The sequence below is a fragment of the Aphelocoma coerulescens genome, chromosome 5 (genome assembly GCF_041296385.1).
Source record: "Aphelocoma coerulescens isolate FSJ_1873_10779 chromosome 5, UR_Acoe_1.0, whole genome shotgun sequence".
Classification (NCBI taxonomy): Eukaryota; Metazoa; Chordata; class Aves; order Passeriformes; family Corvidae; genus Aphelocoma; species Aphelocoma coerulescens.
The window spans coordinates 251,033-278,558 of NC_091019.1; the positions used below are offsets into that span (position 1 = coordinate 251,033).

The 27,526-nt window shown below is 53.0% G+C and overlaps 1 protein-coding gene and 1 long non-coding RNA gene across 3 annotated transcripts; one reads left to right on the forward strand and one right to left on the reverse strand.

Annotated features, from left to right (window-relative positions):
- Nucleotides 1-7,157: 7,157 nt before the first annotated feature.
- LOC138110978 (thyroid hormone receptor alpha-like) lies at nt 7,158-15,411 on the reverse strand. Its single transcript, XM_069016121.1, has 7 exons — nt 15,359-15,411; nt 14,080-14,141; nt 12,244-12,344; nt 12,045-12,174; nt 11,487-11,686; nt 9,744-9,871; nt 7,158-8,262 (listed from the first exon to the last, which is right to left on the reverse strand). The coding sequence occupies exons 1-6, from the start codon at nt 15,409-15,411 to the stop codon at nt 9,866-9,868; spliced, it is 552 nt and encodes a 183-aa protein (XP_068872222.1). The 3' UTR covers nt 7,158-8,262; nt 9,744-9,865.
- Nucleotides 15,412-17,891: 2,480 nt separating this feature from the next.
- On the forward strand, nt 17,892-19,635 carry LOC138110984 (uncharacterized). 2 transcript variants are annotated; one of them, XR_011151194.1, is made up of 4 exons: nt 17,892-17,977; nt 18,101-18,185; nt 19,256-19,312; nt 19,542-19,635. It is a non-coding gene; the product is annotated as an uncharacterized lncRNA (long non-coding RNA). The 2 variants fall into 2 exon arrangements; XR_011151193.1 differs by having other exon boundaries at nt 18,101-19,312.
- Nucleotides 19,636-27,526: the final 7,891 nt, after the last annotated feature.

The following is a 27,526-nucleotide window of genomic DNA, read 5'->3' on the forward strand; positions in this document are numbered from 1 at the left end:
CAGCACTCGAACCTCCAAAACGTTGTTATTGCTCAGAGAGCTGCGCCGGCACTGAGCTACTCCCATGCGCCTGCACGGCTTTGGGGAGGGGCAAGACCACGTCCCACTCCTGCCTGGAGAAATTTCAACGCCCTAAAAAGTCATTTCCCTTCTCTCTCTCTGACCCAGGGCCAAAGCAGCTGTGTAGAACAACCCGGGGGATTTATGGGAGGGTGACTCTCTCAGGAAAGACCCCAGACCCTGAGGAAACAAACCCACCCCAAATTTCCAGCTGAAAACACGCTGCTTCCTGAACAGCAGCGCACAAAACTCTCTATAGCCAGACAGGAGACGACAAACCAGAAAAAGCCAAAAGATGTGCTCTGCTTGCATGCACTCTCTGACTGGTAATTCCAAAGGAAATTCCCCACAGATCGTAAGCAGTCACCTACAATTTGTCCTCTGCATTCATGACTGCCTTGGCTTTCTGTAGAAGTGTGTCAAACATCCATGCAGGCGTCAGGGCCTGGGCTGGCTCGTTTATGGCTCTTCCTGACAGGCCCAGGCCAAACCCAAGCACCCCCCTCACTGCTCCAGCCCCGCTTTCAGGGAAATACTGACACGGCTTAGAAATACTCTCCTTCCCTGCAACTCACTCCCTCCCTGCGCATCCCCGGAGAGGATTTACTCCGCTCTTTGTTCCCGACAGCACCTCTCCAGCGCAAATCCCACTTCACACAGACACAGACCTAAGGCAATGGTTCCAGCAGCAGCTGCAAGCCCCAACTCCCTGTCTCCTGCACAGCTCATCCAAGCACTCCCAGCAATCTCACCTCGGCCCAGAGACTCTCTGTCCGCAGAGGGAAACACAACCCGATGGCACGCAGCTCTGGCACCACATTCCCTCTTCCCTTCTCCCTTTTTCCAGCACACCAGGCTGCTGGAAACAGCATTCCCTAGGCAGTTCATCCCAACACAGAGAAGAGGAGCCTGTGACTTACCCACACCATGGGCAGGACAAGGGGGGCCCTAGCTGGCAGGGACAGGTTCTTCTAGCACAGAGGTTTCTGAGCCCAAAAAGGAGCCTTACTTTGGCTTCCCTGACTTATTCAGCAGCCTTTTAGAAACACGTGGCAGGGAGGGAAGCTGCTTTTCCTGCCACCATTCAGCTGCCAAAACCAGTAACCCCTCCACAGTGCTGCTGCAGCCTTGCCTGGCCCTGGGGCCATAGAGCAGGAGCCTTGTGGGCATGAACCTGCCCTTGATGCATCCCCTGAGCAAAACCCACTAGTGAAAGGTGGTGAGAGCAACCAGCAGGGGTGGTAAGCAAATCTGTGAGCCCTTAGGAGAGGCCTGTGCCATCAGAAATGTAGAATGGTGTCTTTCAGTCGAAAGGGTCATACAGTGTTCATCTAATCCAGTTGCCTCACCAAACACGCTGACATACAAAATAATAAGCAGAAACCTTATTTCTGGTATTTCCTCACTTCTAAGTCTCAGAACTTGCAACTAAACCTACTCAATCTGTAAATTTGCGTATGTCATTGATTAGATTATTTGTAATCTTTCTCACTGCTGAAGGGTTAACACGGTGTCCTTATATCCTGATGCTTATAAATAATTAAAGACACAGCAGAATTCTTCACTAAAATCTACCATAGTCTTTTCCAGAACTGATTTCTAATCCTTTCCAAGACAGCTGCACAAGTTAATATTAAAAAAAAAGTGCTGAACCATATTTCACAACTTGCCAGCTGCCTGCCAGGGCAGAGGGGTGCATGGTTCTGGCAGGGAGGGCACAGCCTCAGCACCAGCCTGCTTGGAGAACCTGCTCTGCTCAGTGCCAGTGCCTCAAGCAGCAGTGCCTCAGGAAGGAGCATTCCCAGCCCATCCAAAAGGACATAGGGATTTACTGGTCTGGCCACGGGGAGGGGGTGAGTGCTGCAAGGGGGAGGCTCTTGCACAAGTCTGGAGTGGGCAAAGAAGGCACAACTGAGAAGGAATGGCCACCTCAGCCCCTCTCCTTCATTACAGCTCTGCACCTTCCCCTACCTGTAGGTCATAGGGAGAGGTGACAATGGGCACTGAGGGAATCAGTTGGCTGAGCAAGCTGGCGGGCAGAAGGTCCAAGAAGCTGACTTGTAAAAAAAACCAAAACCTAGAAAGGTTAATCGTGATTAACCACATATCAGAAATGCCTTCCTCTCTAATGGTAAAGCCACTGACACACTTTTTCTCCTCTTGCTTTGTCATTTATCTCGTAAATCAACCCATCTGCTTTCAAACCAAACGTGCCAAGTAAATATGAAGATTATTAGGAAGCCTTTTTATTTCCCTAGAGCCAATTAAACAGCTGGAGGTTACATTTTTTTAATATTGCCAAGCTGTTACCAGGCGTAACAAAAGGCAGTTGGCTGCACACACAGCCCCGCAAGGTTTCACCGGGCTGATGCAGCAAAATCAAGGAACTTGTGCCTTGCAACCAGCTGCAAATGCCGGAGACGCACCGCTGATTTTATGGCAGCTGTCACACCAGAAGAGCTGATCCTCCCAGACAGTGGAAGTACACAATTAGGTCACATTAAACATCGAGAAAATGCCACAGCAGTTCCCCATGCCAACTACAAGTGAGTGACACTGGAAAACAGTTCCTAGCTGGCAAGAACCATCCCAGCATCAGTGCATAATTTCTGCTAAAAGTTTACAGATGAAGTCTGAGGGTGCAGAAGCGTGAGCAATCACCCAAACAGAGGGATTCATAACGCTTTCCCACAAGGCAGAGAAGTGAGACAGGCAAGCACCAAAGACTGGTTTATCCCCCCTGGGAAGCCACCGCTGCCTCCTGTTCACAGAAACAGAGGGGCTGGCTACAGCATTCCTTCAGGAGGGTTTCCTTTAGGGCCAGAATAACAAGATGAAGCAGTGATGCTCACAGCAGAAGCTTCAGACTTGTGAAGGCTTTTTTTCCACGTACAACACCAAGCTCCTAGCCCTACCACAGGAGCAAAAGTGTTTGCAGTGTCCTTACCATTGCACCCACACACTACAAAGTACGTCCTTGGCCAGAGGTGGACTAGCGAGAAAAGCACAGCCCACTCTGCTTACAGAAAGCCTTTTTGCATCCTGTCAGCACCACCTACATTCAGCTTAGTCCAGTCTTGCAAACCTGAAATCAAAGGTAGTTATGAAAGGTAGCTGTTGTCACAGGTAACAGACATTCTGTTGCACAATATTTGGTGCTCGCCACAAATTGCACTGAAACAACTTCTATGCCATTGCCACAACAGTGGTAATTATTTAAAACATGAATAAAAGGGCTCTGTACAGGAGGGCAATGCTGCATGGGGAGAGAACACACCACACCATGTAAACTTCAACACTGTGAGAAGTGTCAGTCTATGTCTTTTTACTCCCATATACTCCCATGTATCTTGAAACTACTTGTGGAGTCTACTGATTACAAAAGCATGGTAATTTTGCCTGTGATCAAAGACATAGCAATGATGCAGCAGCAAGCAGTGCACCTCAGGGAAATGTTACACAGTTTTTGGGATGGTAAGTGGGCAGCACAGCTTTCTCAGCACATGAATTAACACCTCAATTCTTTAAAAGTTTCCATTTTACCAGTTTCTTCACCAGGCTTTTTCAGTAGAAGCACTAGTTGTCACGATCAGCAGTCCTGCTGCAGTATCTCCTCTGCACGCATCCTCACAGAGCATCCCCATGCTTCGCTCCCAAACACAAGAGCAAGGCTATTCTTTACACTTTTAGGTCAGCCCTTTAGCACAGGCCAGGAGCAGCATCTCCTCCCAAAAGCAGCTGTCAGAAAGGCACAGGCAGATATGCATGCAGGAAGTAACCTCCTGAGGTACTGCTGCTGCACTGCCCATGACCAGGGGCTGAGAGCAAAGCCATGCACCAGCACATGCTAAGAAGCAAGCTGAGGGCTTACAGGAAACAACCAACCTCCAAGATATTTTGAATTGTGAAACAATTTAAGCTACAGCCCAGAACAAAGACATCAAAGTTATGACACCCTCCTAAATCAGATTTAGTCTGGTCTGTCATGGCACAAGATTACAATGTCACACTTTCACAGAATGGTTAAAGATTGGAAAGGGACCACTGGAGGTCACCTAGCTCCCAGACATGCAAGGGTCCCCCAAAGCAGGTTGTTGAGGATTGTGTCCAGATACCTTCTGAAAACCTCCAAAGAGGGAGACTCCACAACTTCTCTAGGCAATCTGTTCCAGTGCTTGGTCATCCACACAGTAAAGTTCTTGCTCATGTACATCAGTTTCTGCCCGCTGCCTTTTGTACTATTGTTGGGCAAAACCCAACCAGAGCCTGGCTCCATCCTCTTGGCACTCTCCCTTCAGATACTGATAGACTTTGATGAGGTTCCCCTCTCTGGCGTCTCTTCTTGAGGCTGACCAGGGACAGCACCCTCAGCCTTTCCTCATACATGAGATTCACCTTAATCATCTTTGTTACTCTAAGCTGGACCCTCTCCAGAGGCTCCATGTCTCGCCTGTCCTGAGGAGCCCAGAACTGCACACAGCACTCCAGATGTGGCCTCCCCAGGGCCGAGCGAAGGTGCGGGGTCCGTCCCTCCCGGGGAGGCTCCGGCGGCCTGCGTGAGGGCCGGGCAGGAGCGGGGCGCGCCGGCTGCTCCCTCTCGGGGCCGCGCTGGGCTCGCAGCGCTGCGGCTGCCGGGCCCTCGCTCCCGGCAGGGCCCGGCCTGGGCCCCACCGCCCGTGCGGGAGCACCGGCCGCCAGACCCGCCTCCCGGGACACAGCCCCGCTCCCGCCCGACCCCTGCACCGCTTACAACACCTCGAGCCATAAGTGACAGCTGGGCTTCGCAGGACCGAGCGCGATGGAAAAAGGGAATCCAGCTGAAATACACATGGCCTCACACTCCCAAGCTGTAGGGTGGTCTGATGAGAGCAAGAGCTCATCAAGACAGGTCCAGCCTAACCTGGGGGAGACCTGGGACAGAGGAGCTTGAATGTCCCATACCTGGGAAAGCAACAAAAAGCCTTAACCAAAAATTATTTAATTCATTTATATTCAGCATTAAGTTCTCCTCCCTACCTCCCCATGCCCTCCCCACGACCCCAGCCAGCCTGGGTTTTGTAGAGTAATTTTAGGGCTCCGTGTTTCTGACCAGATCTCATCTACTGTGACATGTGAAAGAGCCCAGTGAGTGGAAGGCTCCAGCCCACAGATAGCCAAGAAAATCTAAGATTTCCTTGCTGCTCATGCAGTTTTCTCAGACTGTTTGTCAAAAGTTATTGGTGGCTATTTTTTAAATGAAAGGAGTAGAGAGAAAATAGCTTTGCGGCATATTGGGCTAGCAGATTGTTCAGACTCTGTACAGGGACAATAAAGCTTTTAGGATCCTTTGATTGACATATATAATGAATGTAGCTGTCAAACTTTTGTGCAGCAATTTTATTTTGTATTGGCAAGCTATTTCACTGGCCAGGGTTTTGCATAAAAGGAATAATTCACATTGTTGTGGTGCTGCTATTTACAGAGCCTAGAGGACAGTGGCATCACTACAATATAAATATTAATATTCAAATTTCTTTTGAAATACATAATTCTGTATGCAACCTATCCTACGTGCACATCTTCACACAGGGAGAAAGGCATTGGTCTGCAGAGAGAAGGGGGCCTGGAGCCGCTGGGGGTTGTTATTCATTCACTGATTCATTCTGTAGCCTTTGAAAAGCCACTTAGTTACTCTGCACTTTAATGTTTCTCTCTGTGGAGCAGAGAACAAATCCTCAACACAAACTGCCATCACTGTTACCAGTCAGAGTGGCAGAGGTCACAGAGCCAGCATGGGGTCAAGGGGCTGCTCTGAGCAGCCCGTGTGTGCACAAAGCCCAGGACAGCTGTGCTCTTCTCAAACAGCTGCTTTCTCCTGCCGAAGCAGCGGCAGGATCAGCTTGGGCTACCTAAGACAGCAGTTGCTGCTTGCCCACTACCTTTCTTTGATTATGAACAATAACTTGCCAAGAAATCACTAGCCTCAGAGAAAACAGGCAGAAAGCAAACGAGAGGGCAAAGCAAAACATAAAGGAGAGAGGGGGAAAAAAAAATCCATATAAACAAGGATGACTCTCACACTCTATTTGCTATGCAGTCAAGCCCACAAGTGGGTTGTGTATCTGAAGGTGGAAATACAAAGACATGTCCTGTTCCCTGGGGAAAGGTAAGCAACTTCTCAAATTATCTTTAGAGGCTGTTATTAGCCTTGCACTAGCACTGACATACCCTGTGCCCAAAGCCACAGCATGCACACACTGTATCCATAAAAAGAGATATTCACAGCTCATAGAAGTGCTCATAGAAGTGCTGTGCAGCTCATAGAAGTGCTGTGCCCGTGCTCTGGTACCAGTATCATTTAAAACAAAACAAAAAAAAAGTTTGAGTAGCAAGTGAGCGCATGGAAAGGACTTGAACGGCAAGAATTTGGAAAGAGCATGGGAATCCAGCTTGGGGTGCTGAGGTCAATGGGCACACAATTTTTTAAGAGTGTACCAGGTTTGTTTGTTCAGTCATTCCTATATTCATTTTCAATTCCAGAGACAGGAGCTTCATGTCTAGCCCCAAAATAACAGCATTGTCTGAGACAAAGCCAACTTGGTAAGGGGTACCAGAGCTTTTCCCAGCCCATTTATGTAATAAAGCATTATATACAACTGTTGGAAAACATACCAGTTTAAAAATTTTTTATATATGACTTTGGCCAGGTTTGCTCATCTTTGCCTCAGGGAAAGGGAACTGAAGCTTCTTTCCAGGGCATTGTTTCTCTAGGTGAGGCCTGATGGGTTTAGCATTTCAAAAGACTAGGAGTAGCCCCAATAAGATAAAGCCATTGAGGGAACATCACCAGAACAGATGTCAGCGGCCATCTAAGAACATCTACCCCTGAAGATCTAATTAACATCAGAAGCGAAGAAACACAGATCTAATAGGAGACCAGATACTAGGAACTACACAACTTGAGACCAATGAACACTGACCCAATTCGTTTCTATGAGTTTTGACTGTAAAAAAGATCTGAAAATTCTAGTAAAGGTCATGTGTCATGGAATGATTCTCTCGGCACACCCGGGCTATGTGTGGATGAGATGATTTCTGTGCTACATACTGGCCAGAGAATAAAGTAGTGCCTTGACTCTCTAACATTAAAAATGTTGCTGGAGGCTTTTTTGTTTTTCCTGCAGTTTCGGTGACACAACCAGGAAGCAGAACAGGAGCTTTATGGCCCTGTTACTTGGGTCCTAAAATACAGAGAAAGAAGACAGGGCAGAGAGCAAAGAAGAAAAACAGAGCTTTGTCCTCATTCACATCATAGCCCTGTAAGGCTTTGACCAAAAGATATAACTGTATAGTGAAACATCTATGGGGGACTCTCTTGTCTGGCACAGAGGGGTTCTGCAGATGGACTTCCAGGGCAGGGAAAGAGTACCAAGTCGGCAACACAAATTACTTCAGGCCAAACTCCAATACATAACTATAGATTCCATAGATACATCCAGCCTTAAGCCCAGAAGCAATACAGGTGGGGAGAACGGAGCCTGGGTGATTTAAACTACGTGTTTAAGCAGTTCAAGGTAACTGGAAGTAGCGCTGGTGCCTCTGGGTTTCTCTGTTCGTTATTTAAGGTGAACATAAAAACACAGAGTGCAGGAGCCCAAGGATGTTCCTCACTGGCTTCAAGCTGGCAGTTTCCTAAAAGCAGTGCTTGTTGCTTTCCTTGGTTTGCCGACCAGCAGTGCCACCTCCCCTCCCTGCTGCCATGGAGCTCAGCCTTCCCCAGTGTTAACAAAATGGCACGTTACTCTACTTGGCCAGATTTTAGCTCTGAGAATTTCATTCTGAACAGTTCAGCATCTGCTTTAGCCAAAACAGTTCCACTATTTCCAGGAATATTATTAAAGGAAAAATAGACTGCTTGGCACATGTTACATAAATTCAGGCAACCTTTTACATGAGGATCTCTAGCTTCAGAAGGGAAATTTTGAAATCTGGCAGAGAGGTGACCTTTGTGGTAGAAATGTGTCTATCCCTATTAAAACCTACCTAACTTTGGCCAGATTATAGAGCAGGGAAATACTGCAGTTAAGGGCGCAGTAAAGAGTTCTGAGAATTGCACTTACTTGCTGTTTCTGCTGTGGGCAAGAGGTCCCTTATCTCCTGCAGAGCTGCAGCTTGTGCTCCCCCACTACCTTGGCCAGTTATGGCTGCACAGGTCCTCCATGGCTGGATGACGAAATTACAGAGCCAAGGGTGAGCAGAGAGACCAGCATTCCATCTGACGTCTACATACATTCCCGTAATTTTCTGATACAGGACAGCCCCATCTGTCACACAGCCCAGGTTCAACGGCAGCATCGCGAGTGCTGCGCAGGCACGAGGGCACTGCAGAAAACAAACTGTGACCAAAAAAGTCAGGGCAATTACAATACATAGATGCACAGCTGGAAGAATTAATGTCAAGCAGACAATGGCATTACAGACGTCCCCTAACAATGAGGGCTTGAATCTGCTGTCTCAGTAAAACTCTCTAAATTAGGTTTGTGTGCAGCATACGGAGAGTTTCTGAAAGAAATATAAATATAGGCCATCATTCTGCAAAGCTTCACAAACCCAAACCCTTGCATTCAGGTGCCATCTCACTGACTTTGCTGCAAAATCAAGGCCATTCACGTTAAAAGCACAGACAAGAACATCTGCTCAAACTGAACTTGTAGAAAAAAGCCCCAGTCCTAGGTAAGGCAGAACACACGTGTTTTAATTTTTAAAGTCACTATGACACAGAGACTTGTTAAGAAATGCACGTGCTTTTAGATGTATAGGGCTGCTGGAAGGAAAGGCTGAAGTTTTTTTACAAATGCCTGTAGCTCATAGGTTAAGACTACCATCAGACCGATATCCTTCAACACTCCAACTTCAATACCAAAATTGTAAGAACCTCCTGCATTCCATTCCCTAGTACGGTAACAAGACAAAGTCCTCACCCACCCTGGATCGTCCAAACAATAGAATACAAGGTTGAAACGAGCCTTGTGGTTTGAGGGGCACCTTCTGCCCAAAAAGCCCAACTGTGCACCCAGATAAAAATGAACACCACAAATAGAGAGTACAAAAACCACGGAACACCGCTTCCAGCAGGCGCCCTCGTCGGTATTTAAAGGCGTGGCTCAGGCAATAGCAACAAAGCCCCGAGGCAAAAAGCCTGGGAGGTCGGGGTTGGGTTTTTTTCCATTCAAGCCACACGTGTTCCCCAGCGCCCATTACCGGGACTCGCTCCGGGCTGGCGCCGTTCCACGGTGCGAGGGGACCGGAGAAGCCACGCGACCCACGGCACCGGCGGCACTCGGTGCCCGGGGGCGGCCCCGCGCCGGGAGAGCCCCGCCCGCCCCCGGCACCTGGACAGCTCATCCTCTGCACCTGACACACTGGGGCACCGGGCTTTCCTTCCTATGGATAACAGGGGAGAACGAGGGGGGGAAAGGATGATGGACAGATGAGGGGGAGAAGGGGAAGAGAGGGGAGTCGGGTTGGGGAGCAGGGAGAAAGGAGGGCTGGGGGGATCGGGGATGCACAGGGGAGCTGGGAGAGAGGGTGGGAGGCACTGGGGAGAGGGTAGGAGGGAGGCTGGGAGAGAAAGGGAGAGTGTGGGGGAGAGAGAAAGAAACTGGGGGGGTCTCTGCTTTCCTACCCCCCCGCAGATCCATCACCTTCATCAGCAGCTTGGGCCAGAAGCGGGGAATGTTGTGTTTGCGGTAGTTGATATAGTGCTCAAAGGCCAGCAGATACATCTCCTGGCACTTCTCAATCTTCTCGACACAGATCAGCCCCGTCAGGTCTGCGGGAATCAGGGAATCATCAGGGGATTGTGGAATCATGGAATGGTTTGGGTGGGAAGGGACCTTAAAGCTCACTCAGTTCCACCCCCCTGCCATGGCGGGGACACCTTCCACTATTCCAGGGTGCTCCAAGCCCTGTCCAACCTGGCCTTGGACACTTCCAGGGATGGAGCAGCCACAGCTTCTCTGGGCAGCCTGTGCCAGGGCCTCAGCACCCTCACAGGGAGGAATTTCTTCCCAATACCCCATCACAATCTCCCCTTTTCAGTTTAAACCTCTCCTTGTCCTGGCACTCATTGCCCATGGAAGAGTCCCTCTCCCAATCCCATACCTGCAGGGATTCTCCCTCCCACAGGGCTGAGTGTCCCATGCACCCCCTGGGTGTTGGGGTGCCCACCCCACAGACCCACGTCAGCCTGGCAGGGGGCCCCAGGGCACCAAGGGGACCTGTGCTCCTGGGTACCAGGGATTGGGGTGCCCACCTCATGCTCCTGGGACCCCTCCCAGCCTGGCACAGCTGCCTGAAGCTCTGGGAATTGGGGTGCCCACTCCAAACCCCCCCAAAATCCAGGGGGGGCACGGTTTCCCACCCAACACACCCTGAAGATGTTGTGAGGCTCTGGCATCAGGGTGCCCACCCAACACACCCCCAAGACAGTCAGGACTCTGGGCATTAGGGTGCACACCCAGTGCACTTCCACGTGCTGGGGGTTGTGGGCAAGGGGGTGCCAACACAACAATCCCCGTGCACAGCCTCTGGGCATGGGGTGCCCTCCCAATTCCCCCTGAAGCTGCTGGGGATCTCTGGCATCAGGGCGCCCACCCAACACCTCCCCAGGACAGTGAGAACTCTGGGCATTGGGGTGCCCACCCAACACCCAACCCTGATTCCTCTGGCATGGGCTACCCACCCCATTCCCCCACTACTGGTGTGCACGCACACCTGAGGACATGAGCAGCACAGCCTAGAGCAGGGCCACCTCGGTGTCATCCAGGTTGAAGGCAGAGAAGGACTTGCCATGGTGGCATTGGGGAATGTGGTGTGGCCATGTCACCCCTGGGACCCCCACAGCAGATGGGTCATTGGGGGGGCGTGGTGTGACTGTGTCCCCCGTAGTGGACAGTGGGGTTTGGGGGTGCAGTGTGACCGTGTCCCACTCTGGGACCCCCACGGTGGACAGTGGCAGGGGGTGCAGTGTGACCCTGTCCCCCCTCCCTGAGACACCCCGGGGGGTGTGATGTGACCCTGCCCCCCCTCTGGGGCCTCCATGTCACCGGGGAACACTCGTGGCAGGGCCAGTGCAGCAGCCAGGAGAGGGAGCTGAGTGACAGGGCCAGTGACAGGGCCAATGGCAGGGCCGGGGCCACCCGCGGGCACAGCTGTCCCCTTCGGTCACTGCTCACCCCTGAACTCTTTAGGGGTGACCAGCTCAAGGACACTGGGCAATGTCCCAACCCCCCTCGACTGCCCAAGGACACCGGTGACATCCCAAACCCTGGCACTACCACCATGTGTGTGCTGAGTGTGTGAGTGCTCAGCAGATCCTGGCTAGGGCTGGGGGCCAGGGTGGGGGACCAAGATGGTGACAGAGTCCCTCCACTGCATCCCCTCACCAGGAATTTCCGCTTCTGCTTCCAGTGGCTGCCCTGGGCATTGGTGCTGCAGTGGGCTTCTGTCACAAGGCGGATCAGCTCCCACTCCTCGGCGCTGGGGCGATGCTGCAGGGACTTGATCATCTCCTCCTTCTGCCGCCGCTCCCGGTTCTCCTCGATCAGCTTCCGCTTGGCTACCCGCTTCGAGTCATCCAGCACCACTGCCGGACCCCCAGCATCAGCCAGGATCCCCCCACATCAGCCAGGACCCCCCATCCATGCATCCCACAGCTGCAGCATAGCACCCCGTGGTGACCCCCCCCCAGCCTCCTCCTGTGGCTGCTCTGGGCATCCCAAATTGCCCCATAGCACCAGGACCCCAACCCACCTCCCAAAAGCCCCCCACTATCATCTGGGATGCCCCCCAGTCAGCTAGGACCCCCCATTCATGCATTCTACCCCACTGCTGCATCACATACCAGCCCAGTCCTGCAGCTGCTCCGGGTACCCCAATGTGCCCCAGGGTGTCAGGACCCCAACCTGCCCCCCAGCCGAGCCCCCCCACGCCCCCCAGCTCACGGTCCATGGCCATGCCCACGGAGATGCACTTCTTGAAGCGGCAGAGCTGGCACTGGTTGCGGGTGATCTTGTCGATGACATAGGAGTAGGTGGGGTGCAGGTTCTTCTGGATAGTCTGACGGAAAAATCCCTGGGGAGGGCATGGGGGAGTGACCCAGTGAGCACTGCTGAGCCCCCCTAGCCCCCTGCCCCAAGTCACCTTGCAGCCCTCACAGGCGATGCAGCGGTAGTGGTAGCCGGTGGCCTTGTCCCCGCACACCACGCACTGTTCATCTTTGTCCAGGTAACTAGGGATGTACCCTGCGGGGACCCCCAGGTCAGGGACCCCCAGGGCACCCCAGAGCAGGGACCCCCGCAGCGGGGACTCATGGGGTGCTCCATGACAGGGATTCCCATGACAGGGACCCTCAGGGCACCCCAAGTCAAGGACCCCTGGAACACCCTGTAGCAGGGACCTTCCCACACACCCCACATCAGGGATCCTCCAGGAATCCTGAGTCAGTGACCCCCTTGCATGCCTCACATCAGGGACCCTTGGCACATGCAGCATCAGGGACACCCCACACACCCCATGCCAGGGACCCCCAGTAAGCCCTCCCCTCCCTGTGCCTCAGTTTCCCCTCTGTCTGCACCCACTGTCTGCCCCACCACTACCCCTGCCCTGGCATGGGAAGGGTTAACACTGGGGGTGTGGGGGGGGTGCCTGAGCCTCCCGCACCAATAAAGCCCCCATTATCCCATTATCTGGCCGGGGACAGGCAGCAGGGGGGGGTCCCTGTCCCCCTGGCACACAGAGACCCACTGTCCCTGTCATTGTCCATGGTCCCCCTGCCTGGCAGGCCGGGAACCAGCCCCCCACCAGAGTCTCCCCAGCCTCCCCACCACCGACTGCTCAGGGAAACTGAGGCACAGATTGCCCATGATGCATGGGGCGGTCCCCAGCACCCTGGGCCCCTCATGTCCCTCCCGGGAGCCCACCCTTGTGTTTTGGGGGGGCTGGAATTGGGGATCCCCGAAGGGTAAGAGGGATGGGAAAGGGACTGGATGCCTGGGTCCCCCCTGCATGGAGCACCTGTAACTCAGGGGAGTGTCCCCAGCACCCCAGGACCGCCGCACCCACCCGGGATCCCACAAACCCAGGAGTGGGCACCCCTCGAGCCCACTCTGGCGCTCTGCAGGTGCCGGATGCGGGGGTCCCTGGGTGCTCCCTCCCTCCGGGAGCGGGGCGGGTGCAGGGGATGGGCGGGAGCCGGACGCTTGGGTTCCCCCCTGGCCCCCCATCGGGTCCCGCTGGCGCCGGCTGCTCCCCGCCGGGAATGGGGCAGGGCGGGGGGCAGTGCCCGCAGGGCCCCCCTTATCGCCCACCCCAGGGCGCTGCCGCCCCAATGGCGGCACCCTGACCCACGGGGCGCCGAGGGGGATGTGGGGGACTGGGACCCCGGCAGACCCTGCAGGGATGTGGGGTGCAGGGGGGGACATGGGAGTGGGGTATCCATGGGACTCTGGGGTGCCTGGGGGACATGGGGACCTTGGGGTGTCTGCCAGGGACATGGGGTGTCCATGGGACCCTGGCGTTCCTGGGGTGCTCACAGGGGATAAGGGGTGTCCGTGGGACTCCAGGGGACCCAGTCGAGACATGAGGCGTCCGTGGGACCCTAGGGTACCTGCATGGACACAGGAATCTTGGGGTGACCATGGGGGACAAGGGATGTCCATTGACTTTGGGGGACCCAGGTGATACATGGGGTGGCCAGGGGACCCTGGCAAGGACTTGAGGCCCCCAGGGTGCCTGCCACGGACATTGGGTGTCCGTGGCACCCTGACTTGCCTGAAGAGACTTGGGGACCCCAAGATGTCCACAAGGAACACGAAGGGTATCCAGGGGTCCCTGGTAAGGACTCGAGGCCCCTGCAGTGCTCACACAGAGTGCCTGCAGAACCCGGCGAGCACATGAGGTACTCGGGGGACCCGGGGGTGCCCAGCAGGGCCATGGGGTGCCCGCGGGGGGTTCGGGGGGTGCCGCGGGTCCCCGTACCTGACATGCTGCTCTTCACCAAACATTGGCTGCTCTTTCTTTTGCGCTTCCCATCCAGCCACCTACGGGAGAGGGGTGACAGGCTGAGAGGGTGCCCACGGATTCCTGCTGCACCCCCCCAAACTTCCAACAGCCCCCCAAAACCCCCCTCGAACCCCCTTCTCTGCTGGGAAATGGGCAGCCCCCACCCGGGGGTCCCAGCGCAGCGATGTCACAGGTGGGGTCCAGCCCGGGGGTGCGGGATGGGGGGGGTAGGAGAGGGCCCTGGGGACCCCCCCCCCACCCAGAACACCCCTATCGGGACCCCCCCCTCCGGGACACGGCACCGCCCTGGGGGGGGCTGGGACCGGGCGGGGAAGGGAAGGGAAGGGAAGGAAAAGGGTGGGGGAGGGGCTCCTTCCCAGTCAAAGACAAAATGTCCTTTTGGCTGAGCGGAGAAGTGACGTCATCGTGGCTCAGCCAATGGCGGGCGGCGGGGGTCCGCGCGCGCCCGTCCCCGCGGGGGGGGCCCGGGGCCGCGGGGATCGGCACCTGCGGGGGGGGAGCCCCGGGGACCCCGCATCCCCCGGGGCCGCTCCAGCCCAAGGGGACCCCGGGCCGCCACCCCCCACCGGGGGCCCGAAATAGTCCCGGGGGGGGGGGGTGGGGGGTGAGGGGAGGGGGCGGCTAGGAGAGGCACGAGTGGGGGGACACCATGGCGGGGCACGAGTGGGGGCATGTGGGCGTGGGGACACAGGGACACCAGGGGATGGACCTAGCCGGTGACATGTGGGGGGGCAGGGGGACACGCAGGACATGGGCACGTGTGGGGATACCCAGAACGTGACATAGGGACACTTGGGGACATGTGGGGTACAGCGGGGCTGGGGGACACCTGGGGTACGGGGATGTACAGGACATGGGGACACCCAGGTTCGGAACAGGAGTGGGGACACATGGGGTGGACGGGGACATGGGCACAGGAACAAAAAGGGCACCCAGGACACAGGGACACACGAGGCATGGACATATACACAACCACACAGGGACACATGGAGACACAGGGGGTACCCAGGGCACGGACACATACATGACCACGCAGGGATGCATGAAGACACACTGGGCACGACGACGCAAGAGACACGTAGAACACAGGGACATGGAGACACTTGGGGACACACATGGCATTCGGACACAGAGGGCACAGCCAGGTATGGGCCACACAGGGATGTGCTGGGACACGCCAGGCGTGGTGCCACACGTGTCCGCCGCATGTCCCCGTGCTGGGGTGGGGGCTCACCAGGTGTCCTCTGGCTCCAACAGCGGGTCCAGGGTGCTGGGCTTCTGTTCCATTCATTGCAATTCCATCAAGGAGCGCTCAGCACCGACCGAGGGGGCTCCGGCGCCACGCGGGGGGCCACGGCTGGGGGGCCACGCCGCGCACCCCATGGTGCCCCTCAGTGCTCAGCACCGCGCAGCATCCCGGGCTGGATCCTGCGGGACAGGGGGGTCAGCCCAGACCAGCCGTGGGGGACACAGAGGGGACACCCAGGGAGGGGTGTGAAGCCATAAGGGACCCCCAGGAGCTGTGACCACCGGGGAGGGCTGGGTGTGAGCATGCAAGAAGGGAGGGAAGGAGGAGTATAAGGGCAGGAGAAAGAGGGGGAGCGGGGGCCTCACCTGGGCCACGCCCGGGGAGGCCGGCCCGGCCGCAACCTCCCCAGGCTCTAAGGGAGCAAATGGCGGCAGGGGGCGAATTCCGGGGCTTCAAACACCTCGACCCCACGCACCTGAGCCGGGCCCGGGACCGCCCCAGAGCCCCGGGACCGCCCCAGAGCCCCGGGACCGCCCCAGAGCCCCGGGACCGCCCCAGAGCCCCGGGACCGCCCCAGAGCCCCGGGACCGCCCCAGAGCCCCGGGACCCTGCCCTGCCCGGGGGCGGCTCCATCGCTCGGGGCCCCGCCCCTCTCTCCCGGGCCGGACCCGCCCCGCGCACCGGGGCCGCTCCCGGGACCGGGGCTCCGGGTCCTGCCGGCGGCCGCTGCGGGTCCCGGGCGGTGCCGCCTCTTCCCCGGCGGGATGAGGGCTGGCATCGGGACCGGGAGGAGCCGCTCCGGGACGGGCGCTGGGGCCGAGCCCGGCGCTGCCGCTCCTGCTCCGGCCGGCTCTCCGCGGGGAGCCGGGGCTGTGCCAGCGCCCGGGCAGCCCCGGGATCCCGAGCCGGGCCCGACGCGCCGGGCCGGGCTCCGCTCAGCCCTGAGCCCCTCCCGGAGCCCGCCTTGGGCCCCACGACGCGGCCCCGGGCTCTGCCACCAGCCCCGGACGCGGCGCTGAGTCGCTGCTCCCGAGCTCTGCGTGAGGCCGGGGAGCCCGGCTTCGGGCTGTGCCTAAGGCAGGACTCGGAGCTCAGAGACACAGACTCGCCCTGGCCCGAAGAGCCCGCTTTGAGCATCAAAACATGGCATTTGGGCTTTGATTCAGGTCCAGCAAAACGCAGCACTTCAGTTTCTCTTTGTGAGCCCAAACACACAGGACTCATTCTCTTCCTCAAGCCCTGAAAACAGGATTTAGTCACTGTTTCTGAGTCCCAACTCTGGCCATACCAGCCTGCTCTCTGGACTGTAGATAAAGAAATGCTGCTAGCAAGGATTTTCTTACTATTTTCTAAGTCTGTGAGAGACTGCACAAAATCCCAGCTCCTCCCAAGATGCAGCTCCTCACACCAAACCTTGGGAGAATCCCTGGTGCTTCCAACACTGCTGCAATCCCACCTGGAGCTGAGCTTCCAAGGTGTCTAATCCACATGCGAGCCTGGATAGTCCAAAACCTGCAGGAAGAGAGGAGGCAAAGTGTAAAGGGGGGGGGGGGGGGGGGGAGGAAACCAGATTTTTGGGTTTTCCCCGTGTTTGCAACAGGATTGAAGGGCAGGATGGAGAAGTTTCATGGAAAGGAAGTACCAAAGGCTGCAGTATTTCAGGAAATTCAGAGAGGAGAACCCATTTGTTATAATAGTATTGGTTTAAGTAGAGGCAAACATCTCCTATTCCCTCATTTTAAGGGGTTCAGTTGAAGCAAACTCCCCTTTTTCAGCACTTTAAGGGTTTAAATCCGCACTTCTACCCATACCCTAGCACCAAATCTCTCACAAGAGAGCGAGCCCAGCACATATATAACCTAATGCTGCCCAAGAGCCCATTACTTTTCTTGTTCTTATTCATGATGTATATGGCCCTAACTAGAGGCCCCAGTGGCAGCTACACTGTTTATACAATTACTATTCTTCTCTTGCCTACTTAGTTAGCTACAGCATACTACCCGGGAATGACTAAAGAACAATTACACAAGTTAATGAGGAATTACCCAACTCACCTGCCTATACTGCTGAGACAAGAAGCTTCTTCTCTTACCTGTTATCTACTCTTTTGGCAGGTATGGCTGTAGTAAAAAAGAAGGCATCTACAGAGCCCTTTACTCGCCTGGAATTCAAGTCAGAGCAGCCAAACAGCTGCAACTCCTCCCAGTGCTTTTATCCCTGATGGTAAAATTGCCTCCTCCCTTTTCCCGGGCATTGTGGGAACGAGAGGCGGGCCCGGCCAGGGGTATATTAACCCCAGCCCTGGGTAAAAGAGGCCCATTTCCTCTGTGGGGTTAGGTGGGGTGAGGGTGTCTTCTTATTTCTGTGAAGGGGGTCTTTTGGGTTTTCTCAGCTTTTTTTCAGCAGGTACTTTTGGTATCTGAAGTAATAGAAGCTTTGAAGACTCTGTGAAGAAGATAGCATTGAATGCATGGTTCATGGTAACTTCCTGAAATTCTGGATTGTGTCAGGTACGATACTTCAAATTTTTTGGCAGATTCGTTGTGCTGCAAGAGGGAGCTACCCTGGGTCCGAGATGACATTGGAGATGGAGGCTTCTGATAGGTAAGTTAAGGACTGCAAGTATGAGTGGGAGCAGGAGTAGAGTTCTAGTTAGTAGCTGACTTGTTACGATTTGGCTTGTATGCCACTCCACTGGTGCATTGATCTTGGTTTTCTTTGTCATAGCTGACTAAGAGGCCAACCTTGTAATCACAGTGCCTTTGGAGATGGCTGAGGTGGACTCCTTTTGCATCCAGTGTGGATTCACATTGTTGGTCATCTGAAAGCTAAGTTGGGGACCAGGACCTGGAGATGGGATGATAGCAGGGTAGTGGGTTGGAAATTCCTGGGAGAAATGTAAAAATTAGTGTAGGGGAAAGGGATGCTCTCCAAGGGGCTTGTTAGGTAAGCTAAAGGGAGTAGCCCTACTTTTGATTGCAACTGTAGGGTGTGCAGCGCAGAGCAGTTCCAGTGTGTGTTGTCTTGTCCCGTGTGTGTTTTGTGTCTCTGGCATCCCTTGGATCAGATCTCTGTGCCTTTTATCCTTAAGGGGCTTATCATAAGCATTGGCCATCATCTCTAGCTTCTTGAACTTTCATACTTCTTGGTAGGATGCCAATATCACTTGTTCTTTTACCAGTGGGCTTGGCCGCATCTTGGAATCACATCTTGGAAGCATTGAGTCAGATGTCTTTTGAGGCCTTGTTCCTGGCTGTACTGCCATCCATCCTTTCCAGCCGTGAGCTGTAATGTCCTGGGGCTTGTAAGCTTGTCAGGAGATGGGAGCATTCTAAATGTGGCATTGTCTCTCACAGCTATCTTGATCATTGTGACTGACAGTTCTTAGAACAGGTCACTGTTACAGTCTTTTCTTCTGCTCCTTAGAGCCTCCTTCATCCACCATTGCCACACCCTCGGTTGTCTCTTTTGGCGTCGTCTCTTCTTCTTGCCATCTTTCTTCTTGCCGGGAGCTTTTTTTATCATCCTTGTGTCCTACTGTTTGTAGTATAATGTGTTGAGTTTGTGTCTCGCCTGGAATTGCTCTGCCCTGTAGAGTAGCCCTGAGGGGGGGTAGGTGGAGAAGAAAGGAGACTTTAGAGGGAACCTTTTGCTTTGCTTAGCCACCTGAGCCATGCCTCGGACAGAGTGACTGTGGCCAGTCTGTGTGATGTTCAGTGCAGATGTGGGAGTGGTGCAGTGGTGTCTTGCAGTTTTATAGTAGTTTGTCCTAAGGCCCACTGTTGTGGGATCCTAGGCAGTTTGCTTTGAGGAATGAGAACTTGGGAAAGGCTAAGCTTTCCCTGTCTGTCTGGGTAACTTTGACAAATAATTCTTTTGCAGATGGATAGGATGTAAACCTGATGTGAACAGAGGAGGCCAGAGGAGCACAGCAACGAGGTGGGTCGGTGCCTGAAGTCCAAGCTATGGCCTGACTTTGGGCTCTACGTTTACCTCACTGTTGGGACTTTCATTTTGAAGAGGTGAAGTGCTTGAAGCAGCAGGGTATTGGCACCGGGGGGACCATGAGCTGGATGAGTATTGATTCCAGCACAGAACTGGATGTTACTGGAGTTGTTGTATTAGTGATGAAACTATAAGTAGCCTTTGATTTTTTTGTGTTTTACAGGTGGTCTGCAGCATTCAAATTGCTACTCCAACATGAGAGACACTCTTCCAGACAGAGGTCACAGTCGAGCACTTTCAGGTGGAACCTACCTCGGCAATGCAGCACTTTTGGACACTACATCGGTATGTGCCTTTCCATTTTGTTTTGCCCCTTCTCCCTTGGGAAGGTTGGTCATCATTCAGCTTTTCAGGGGTGGTGTTTCATGGTGGTTATGTTGCAGGGCTGTTCTTTGTCCTTATTTTTAGGAAGTAAACCTGGATATCAGCAGTCAAGGTCAAATGAGTGAGGTAAGCAGTGACCAGTGGACAAGACCAGTTATTGCTTGGGTGCCAAATTCTGGGGCAGCTCAAAGCATGCATTGTCTAAGCATCCATTTGTGTGTTTTAGGTGGCCCACTCGTATTATGCCTACAGGGGCTGAACCCCCTCATGGACCAGCTGATGGAGCCAGTTTATCACCCTTGAGCTGCCCCTGTGAGCCTTCCAGAACTATTACAGGACTCTGCGATGAAGCCTGTACCTTTTCTGTTTGAAGGTGCCATCTGGGCAGCCTTTGGCAATGGTTGAGGAGTTGCAGCGACTCGGGGAGGGAGGGAGGAGCAAGGGTCCACTCAAGTTTCAGCAATGCCCCATCACCTTGTCTCCTTTTAACCCAGGTATACCCTGTGCCGGCAGCCTTGGAGTGCGGCCACGGTGTATGAGCCGAGGACCGGGGCGTTCTCAGGAGACGGTGAGTAGTGGAATTGTTGGGTTTTGGCTGATGTGCTGCTGAGTTCAGGCACTGATGTTTGGTTTTCTTTCTTGTAGTAGACTAAGAGAGAACAGCTCACTGAGGGCAGGAACTCCCCAGAGGACGAGGCGGCCTTCTTTTGCACCTGATGAGGATTTGCATCCCTGGATATCCGAGAGCTAAGTCGAGGGCTACACCTCAGGGAGGGGGATGAGAGTGGTGTGCTGGGTCAGGACTTGGTGGGAGGGATTTTTGAATTAGCTTTGGAGATGGGGATGTCCACGAGAGGGCCCCTTAGGCCATGTAAAGGGAAAGTCTCACTTTTGATCACAATGCTGAGGTGTACAGGGCAGAGCAGTCCCGGTGTGTGTTGTGTCACTTGTCTATTGTGTGTTCTGTGTCTTTTGGGCATCGTGTCACATGTCTTCTGCCTTACCCCTTTGAGGGGCTTATCAGAAATGCTGGGCATCATCCTTAGCGTCTCCTTTGCATTCCTTGGCCCGACGCTGGTACTCTTGAACCTTTGACTTGCAAGCTTGGACATGCATCGGAATCGCATCTCTCTTTAGCAATATCGAGTCAGACACCTTTTACAGTCTTGTTCTGAGCTGTATTGACAGCTGTGCACCACAACGATCCATTATAACAGATTAGGACTTGTGAGAATGCGAGGATAGGTGGAGGATTCCAACCGTACGGTTCTCGGGCATCCATCTTTGCGGTTCTTGGCATAAGTCCTTCTGTTAGGGTCTTTTTCTGCCGGAGTTCTTTGAGCCTCATCGGCCTCATCTAGGTCATCTCATTGGTAATTCTTCTTGCTGAGAGTTTCCTCTCCTTGTTGCATCCCCTTGTTTGTCATCTCCTGTGTCACAGGTGTCTGTGTGTTTGGGCCGGGGCTGCTTTGCCCTGCTACATGGTCTGGGTGTAGGTGTAATAGGATAAGTCCTAGGGACTTGACATTTGTAATGTAGGGATTAGTTGGACTCAAGATGGTATTTCTAGATTGACACAAGATATCTGGAGCTGGTAAGTTCTCATGCAGTACTTTGACTTTTGTCATAACTTTCTTTCAGCTGCAGAGGGATTGAACCTGTGACAGAGTGCCCCCATAGCAGGTGAGGTGGTTCCCACAGGAAGGTCAGTCACCGTTTGTCTTTGCAGGGCAAATGTAAATGGTGACTGTGTTACAGCTTTGTTCTTCATCTTTATTTGTAGGAAGTAATGCTGAATAGCAGTGGTCAAGGTCGATGGAGCGAGGTGAGCGGTGACTGGTGGACAGAATGAGTTGTTACTGCTTGGGTATCAGTTTCTGGTGCAGCTCTAAGCATCCACTTTTGTTTGTGCATTTTAGGTGGTCCACTGGGAAGGTGTCCTGGCCCTGGGGATGCTGGAGGCCAGGTGCGTGCAAGCTTAAGGTATGGGTGTGGTGTACTTCAGTTGGAGCGGGGAGGCTGTGGTTTCAGTCTCTCAGCATGTTTTTCTGCTTTGCTTCTCTGCAGGTGCTGCTGCTGCCCTAGGCATGCCAAGGGACAGAGGCGAGCAGGTGAGTTGGCATTTAGGTGGGGCGACTGATAGGTGAGAGGTACGTGGCAGCATGCGAAGCGTGTCCCTTTTCGCTTTGCAGGCATCGTCCGGGCCACCTCCGGAGTCGGATGAAGATTTGAGGTGAGCCTGGGCCAGCGGTGCAGAGGGAGCCTGCGCATTATTCTTCTGGAGGGCAATAGTCACAGTTTGTTTTGTTGTCTTAGGTACCACAAGTAGGGGCAGAGCCTAAGTTTGGAAACGGCCGGTAAGCGATGAGCCTCGGCAGTTATGAGGGAGAGGGGCGTTGTGCAAGGGGTCACTTCTGGGACGTGTCATCACAGTCTGAATTTTGTCATTGTTCTGTCTTTTGCAGCCGCCGAAGTGGACTGTGGGCCATGTATTGACGTCCAAGGTGCTGAAGCAATGTTTTCTGTCGAGGATGGATTTCGTCTGCTGGTCTTCAGAGAGCTAAGTGTGGGGACTGTTGGTTGGGAGAAGGCAAACACCTTTGGAATCACAGGAGGCAATTTGAAGTTAGCTGAGAGGAGAGGGCTGTATTGGGCCGGGCCCCTTGGACGTTAAGGGAGTTTTTCTTCAGCATCACTCGAGCCTTTGCCGGGCCGGGCAGTTCCAACCCATCTCCATGTTCTCGTGAGCTTCGCATCACTGGATTTTGAGTCTTGATGTCATTGTCCGTCTTTTCACCCGAGGAGCCTGCCTTCGGGTCTGGCATGATTGCCATGGTCTAAATTTTGCCTACTCTTCAGTGGAGCCACACTCTTGAGCGTAACACGCGGGCATCTTGGCCATTTGTCGGTCGGTCATGTTTTGTGATGTCACTTCAGCCTTTGGCGGCAGAATCCTTCTCTAGGGAACCCTTTGTATCACCTGGCAGTCGTTGCCTCCTTCTCTAGGCCTGCTGCACTTCTTGAGCATCCTCTTACCAGCTTTGGCACTAACTTCTCATAGGGAGTTTACATTTCACTGTCACATACTACTGCCGTAGAGCCTTCTTTCCTTTGGCATCGTGGGCCTCTGGCTCATCTTGCACTAGGAATCTTGGGTCCATCAGGTGAAACTGCTGGGCAGTTTCAATTTGTGTCTATGTGATGTGGTTTGTGTCCGTTGTCTTCAGTGTCACAGGGCTTTGTGATGTCTCAGTTCTTTACAGGCATCGTTATGGGCCGTATCGGCAGCGGGAGTACTTGCATACTTTTCTGGATTGGGCTTATTCTGGCATCTTTATGGTTTTGCTTTTTGAGACCAGAAGTACACAAGATGTTCCTATCCGTCTTCCTTCTCAGTTTTGGTAGTATCTTTTTTCATGTGCCATTCCCTTGGACTTCTATATGCAGTGTACTAGACCCTCCTCACTGCAGTAGTTCCATAGCTTCCGTCGTCTCAAAGCATCCTGGTCTCAAGAATTTATCTTCTGAAGCGTTCTCTCAAGTCTTCATGTCATCTTTGCTTATATTTAATGCACTGTGTCCATGTGCCACTTATGCTTGGAGCTGCCCTGCCCTGGCACATTCAGTCGTGGCTCATTTGAACAGTTTTAAAACTCTCCTCTCTTGTCTGTGGGCTTTTGGGTAGAAAGCTTATGGGCCTGGTGTGGGGATAACTCCTAGCTGTCAGCTACTTGTAGACTGCCTCATGCTGTCTTGCAGGTCCCCGAGGCAGATTTTGATCCCTATGGTCACTGATGTTACCAATTTTCCCAGGATCTACTGTTCCACATCAAGGAGAAGCAGACGGGAAGATGCTTTAACATCTTCTTTAGGGGAGGGTGTTTCTAGTAAGGGCTGCAGTCAGAGTGTAAGCTGAAGAAGGGGTGTCTGAGAGTGTGTGTGTCTGTGTGTGTGTTGACTGGCTCTAACCTTGTGTGTGGTGTTTTTTGCCTTTCAGGTTCTTCAGTTCATTTTAAAATTTTGAATACAAAAAGCCCAGCTGGTCCTGCCCATGCTGTGGGGTTAGTCAGAGGGACACAGGGTTCCTCTTCTCCTCTCTGCGGGGATGAACTGCCTAGGGAATACCATTTCTGACAGCCCAGTCCTACTTGTGTCTTTTGGAAAAGGGCAGAGGTGAAGAGGCAACTGCCAGAGTTCCTTGGGGATGATGGAGTTGTGGTGTTTGGCTGTGCCCGGAGGGGCAGGTTGGGCATTATTTGTGTGTCTGAGGACTGGTTTGGGTGTTGGGGAGCCCAGGGAGCTGAGCTCTCAGTGCATTCCCAGCTCTCCCAGGGGTGGGAGCTGGTGCAGGGCTGGGTGACAGCCTCTGGTTGGGCTCGGGGCAGGCACTGGCCCCGGCACAGACACGGGGTGGTTTGGGGACGCTTGGGGAGCAATGGGAGGAAAATGAGGGATGGTGCTGGGCGGAGAGATCAGCCTGTGCTCGTGTCAGTGCAGCTGTGCAGGGCACTGGGATCTGGGTAAAACTCCAGCTCTCCTGGTGTTCAGGGATGCAAGGTCTGAGGGACTGGATTTACCTGGGGCTTTCCAGGAACAAGGGGAAATGTGGTGCCAGAGCTGTGCCCCATCAGGTTGTGTTTCCCTTTGGGGACAGGGAGTCTCTGGGCTGAGGTGAGATTGCTGTGTGAGTGGCAGGGAACAGGGAGCTCAGAATTGCAGGCACTGATGGAATAATTGTCTTAGGTCTATTTGGTTTGTGTTTGTGAAAACTGGGATTTGGGCTGGAGAGGTGCTCTTGGGAACAATGGATAGAGTACATTTGCTCTATGGATGTGTAAGGAAGGACAGGGAAGGGGAGTATTTATAAATTGTTATCAGTATTTCATGCAAATTTGGGGTGGAGCGTTGATGTAGGTGGGTGGGTTTGGCTTGGGCCTGTCAGGACTAACCACAAAGAATCCAACCAAGCCCCTGACCCCTCGAGGCATCTGTGAAACACTTCCACAGAAACCCAAGTCAGAAATCCAGTGATAATGGAGGTAAAATTATAGGTAATTGCCTATGATCGGTGGGGAATTTCCTTTGGAATTATCAACCAAGGCAGAGCATATCTTTCAGCTCTTTTCCTGGTGTGCAGTTTCCTCTCTGGTTTAAATGAGTTTGTGTGCTCCTGTTAACAAGCAGTGTGTTTTCACCCTGAAATTTGGGGTGATAGTCTTTCTCTAGTGTTTTTCCCACAACTGACTCATCCTTTCCATGAATAGTCCATGTTGTTCTACACAGCTGCTTTGGCCCTGGGTCAGAGAGAGAGAAGGGAAATGACTTTTTAGGGCGTTGAAATTTCTCCAGGCAGGAGTGGGACATGGTCTTGCCCCTCCCCAAAGCCGTGCAGGCGCATGGGAGTAGCTCAGTGCCGGCGCAGCTCTCTGAGCAATAACAACGCTTGGGAGGTTCGAGTGTTGATAACAACTCTCCTGTCTCTTGGTAGCAGTCCTAGGTGGAGGAGAGGAAAAAAGGAACTTGTGTTATTCATGGAAAACCTTCTGCTGTTTCTTGTGCAGACTTTTAGATCTTTGTATGATTTACTATCCAGTGTCTGTAGGTAGAGAATGACTTATTTGAGGTAAAAATTGAGATAATCAGTAATGGATAGGTATGGAAAATGTTTGAAGTAAACTTGAGGTGACCTGTAGTGGAGAGCATGAAGATTTTGAAGTAAACTATAGCAATCAGTTGTGCACAGGTAGGGAAACTTCTGGGGGTAAAATACAAGGTCATCTCTAGGTGAGGGAATGAACACTTTTTGAGGTAAACTGAGTGAATCAGTTGTGGGAGTATTAGTAAATTCTGGGGGTGAAACTTGATGTAACCTCCATGGTAGAAAATAAATAAATGTTTTGAGGTAAAAAGGAAGTCATCAGTGTTGGAGAGGCAGGGAGATTTTGAGAGTAAATTTGAGTCTGTAGTGCAGAGAATGAACATAATGAAGTTAAAGGGAGGTAGTAACTTGTAGACAGGGAAAAAATTTGGGGGTAAAGTCTGAGGTTAATGTCTAGGGGAGACAACATTTTTGAGCTAAACTGAGGCAGTCACTAGGTGACAGGTTGGAAAAGTTTTGGGGGTAGAAATTAAAATGACCTGTTGGGCAGAGAATGGACATACGGAGGTGAAAATCAGGTAATAAGTAGTGGACAAGTAGCAATAATTTTGGAGGTGAAATCTGGGGGGATGTGTGGCAGGGAGAGCGTCCATCGTGAGGTAAAGTGAGACAGTACTGGAAAGATAGTGAAATATTTCATAGTAAAACTTGATGAAATCTCCAGGGCAGAAAGAGAATATTTATAGGTCAAAAAGAGTAAATAGTTAGCGGGCAGGTAGGGAAAATACTGGGGGTAAAATCGGAGGTTATCTCTAGGGGAGAGAATGAACATACTGAGGTAAAAATCAGGCAATGAAGAGTGAATGTTAGGGAAATTTTGGGGGGTAAAACTGGAGATAATCTCCAGAGGTAGTGAATGAATACTTTCTTGTAAAAAAGAAGAAATCAGAAGTGGACAGACAGGGACAGCTCGGAAGGAAAATCTGAAGCAATCCCCAGGGAAGAGAATGAACATAATGAGGTAAACTGAGGCAGTCATTTGCAGAGACACAGTGAAAATTTTGGGGATAGACACTGAGACATTCTTGAGGATATAGAAAATTACTTTTTGGGGTAAAAATGAGGTGATGGGTAGGGCAAAGCTTGTGGGAAAAACTTGAAATAATCTGTAGGGCAGAGCATGAGCATTTTGATGGAAAAATGAGATATTTATTCTCTACTTCCCTTTGGGCTAACTTAATCTCCACCCTTACATGAGCAATTCCTTGGCTTCTCCTGGAGAAAACCCCATGGCAGAGGCAGTCTGCAAAGGAGCCCAGAGCTGTGCTTGGAGCAGAGAGTGCTGAGAGCTGCGGGTGCCTCTGCTGCCCCAGGCTGGCAATATCCCCATGGAACAGACTGGGCAAATGGGATTAGAGGGAGCACAGTCCCTTCAGGGAAGGGGTTTTCTCCTGTGCACATCAGGCGCGGGGCAGGAAGGGAACTTTGGAAATCAGCTGATTTCCCCCAGAAAGCATCACTCGCATCAAGAGCAAAGGTTGGTTTGGGTGTGAGCACTTGAAATACCTTGGAAAGAGAAGCAATCACCTTTTGCTGCTTCTTTCTTTCTTGCAGATGCTGGGATTGCCTCTGTGGACATGTGCTGAGCTCTCCCCGCAGGGAACTGTCAGCCCTGAATGCCTGTGCAATAACTGCAGCTGCCCAGGCAGGCACAGTTTTTTCAAAATTATTTTTCTCGGACCGAGCACATCTCCTCAAGTTCCTTCTCACTTCCTGCATCCTGGAAATGCAAAAAGGGAAAAGATAAATGTGCAGCTCAACTGAAACAAAAAGCATCATTTCCCTTCTTTCTTGTTTTGTTCTTAGAGCCTGTTGGAGTGCTGGCCTGGATTTGGGAGGAGCCAAGTAGCCTGGAGCAGTGAGGTTTTTCCTGTCAGACTTGGCTGTCCTGTGCAGGGTTCACTGATGCTGTGAATTGCAATCCAGGACATCTTCAGGCTCCTGGTGCTTGGGACGTGGCGTTTGGTGTGCAGAAAACATCCCAGGCTGTCCAGCTTGGGTGTGGCTGTGCATTTGCACAGTTCCTCAGAGTGGGAAAAGGCCAAGAGAGCGATGGGAAGGTCTTTCTTCCAGGCCTGGGCATTCTCAAGACACCTCAAGGATGTTTTTTAAATGTTTCTTGTCTTTTGTTTCCCAGCCCAGGGCTGAGCTGGAGAACGGTGGAG

What these genes read in the sequence shown, in the direction of transcription:
- LOC138110978 (XM_069016121.1), bottom strand. Translation starts at nt 15,411, where the DNA reads ATGGAACAGAAGCCCAGCACCCTGGACCCGCTGTTGGAGCCAGAGGAC. An exon ending in TTGGAGCCAGAGGACACCTG is followed by an intron (nt 14,142 to 15,358) that starts GTGAGCCCCCAC and finishes CCTCTCCCGTAG; the next exon opens with GTGGCTGGATGGGAAGCGCA. An exon ending in CGTGGGCATGGCCATGGACC is followed by an intron (nt 11,687 to 12,044) that starts GTGAGCTGGGGG and finishes GGGGTCCGGCAG; the next exon opens with TGGTGCTGGATGACTCGAAG.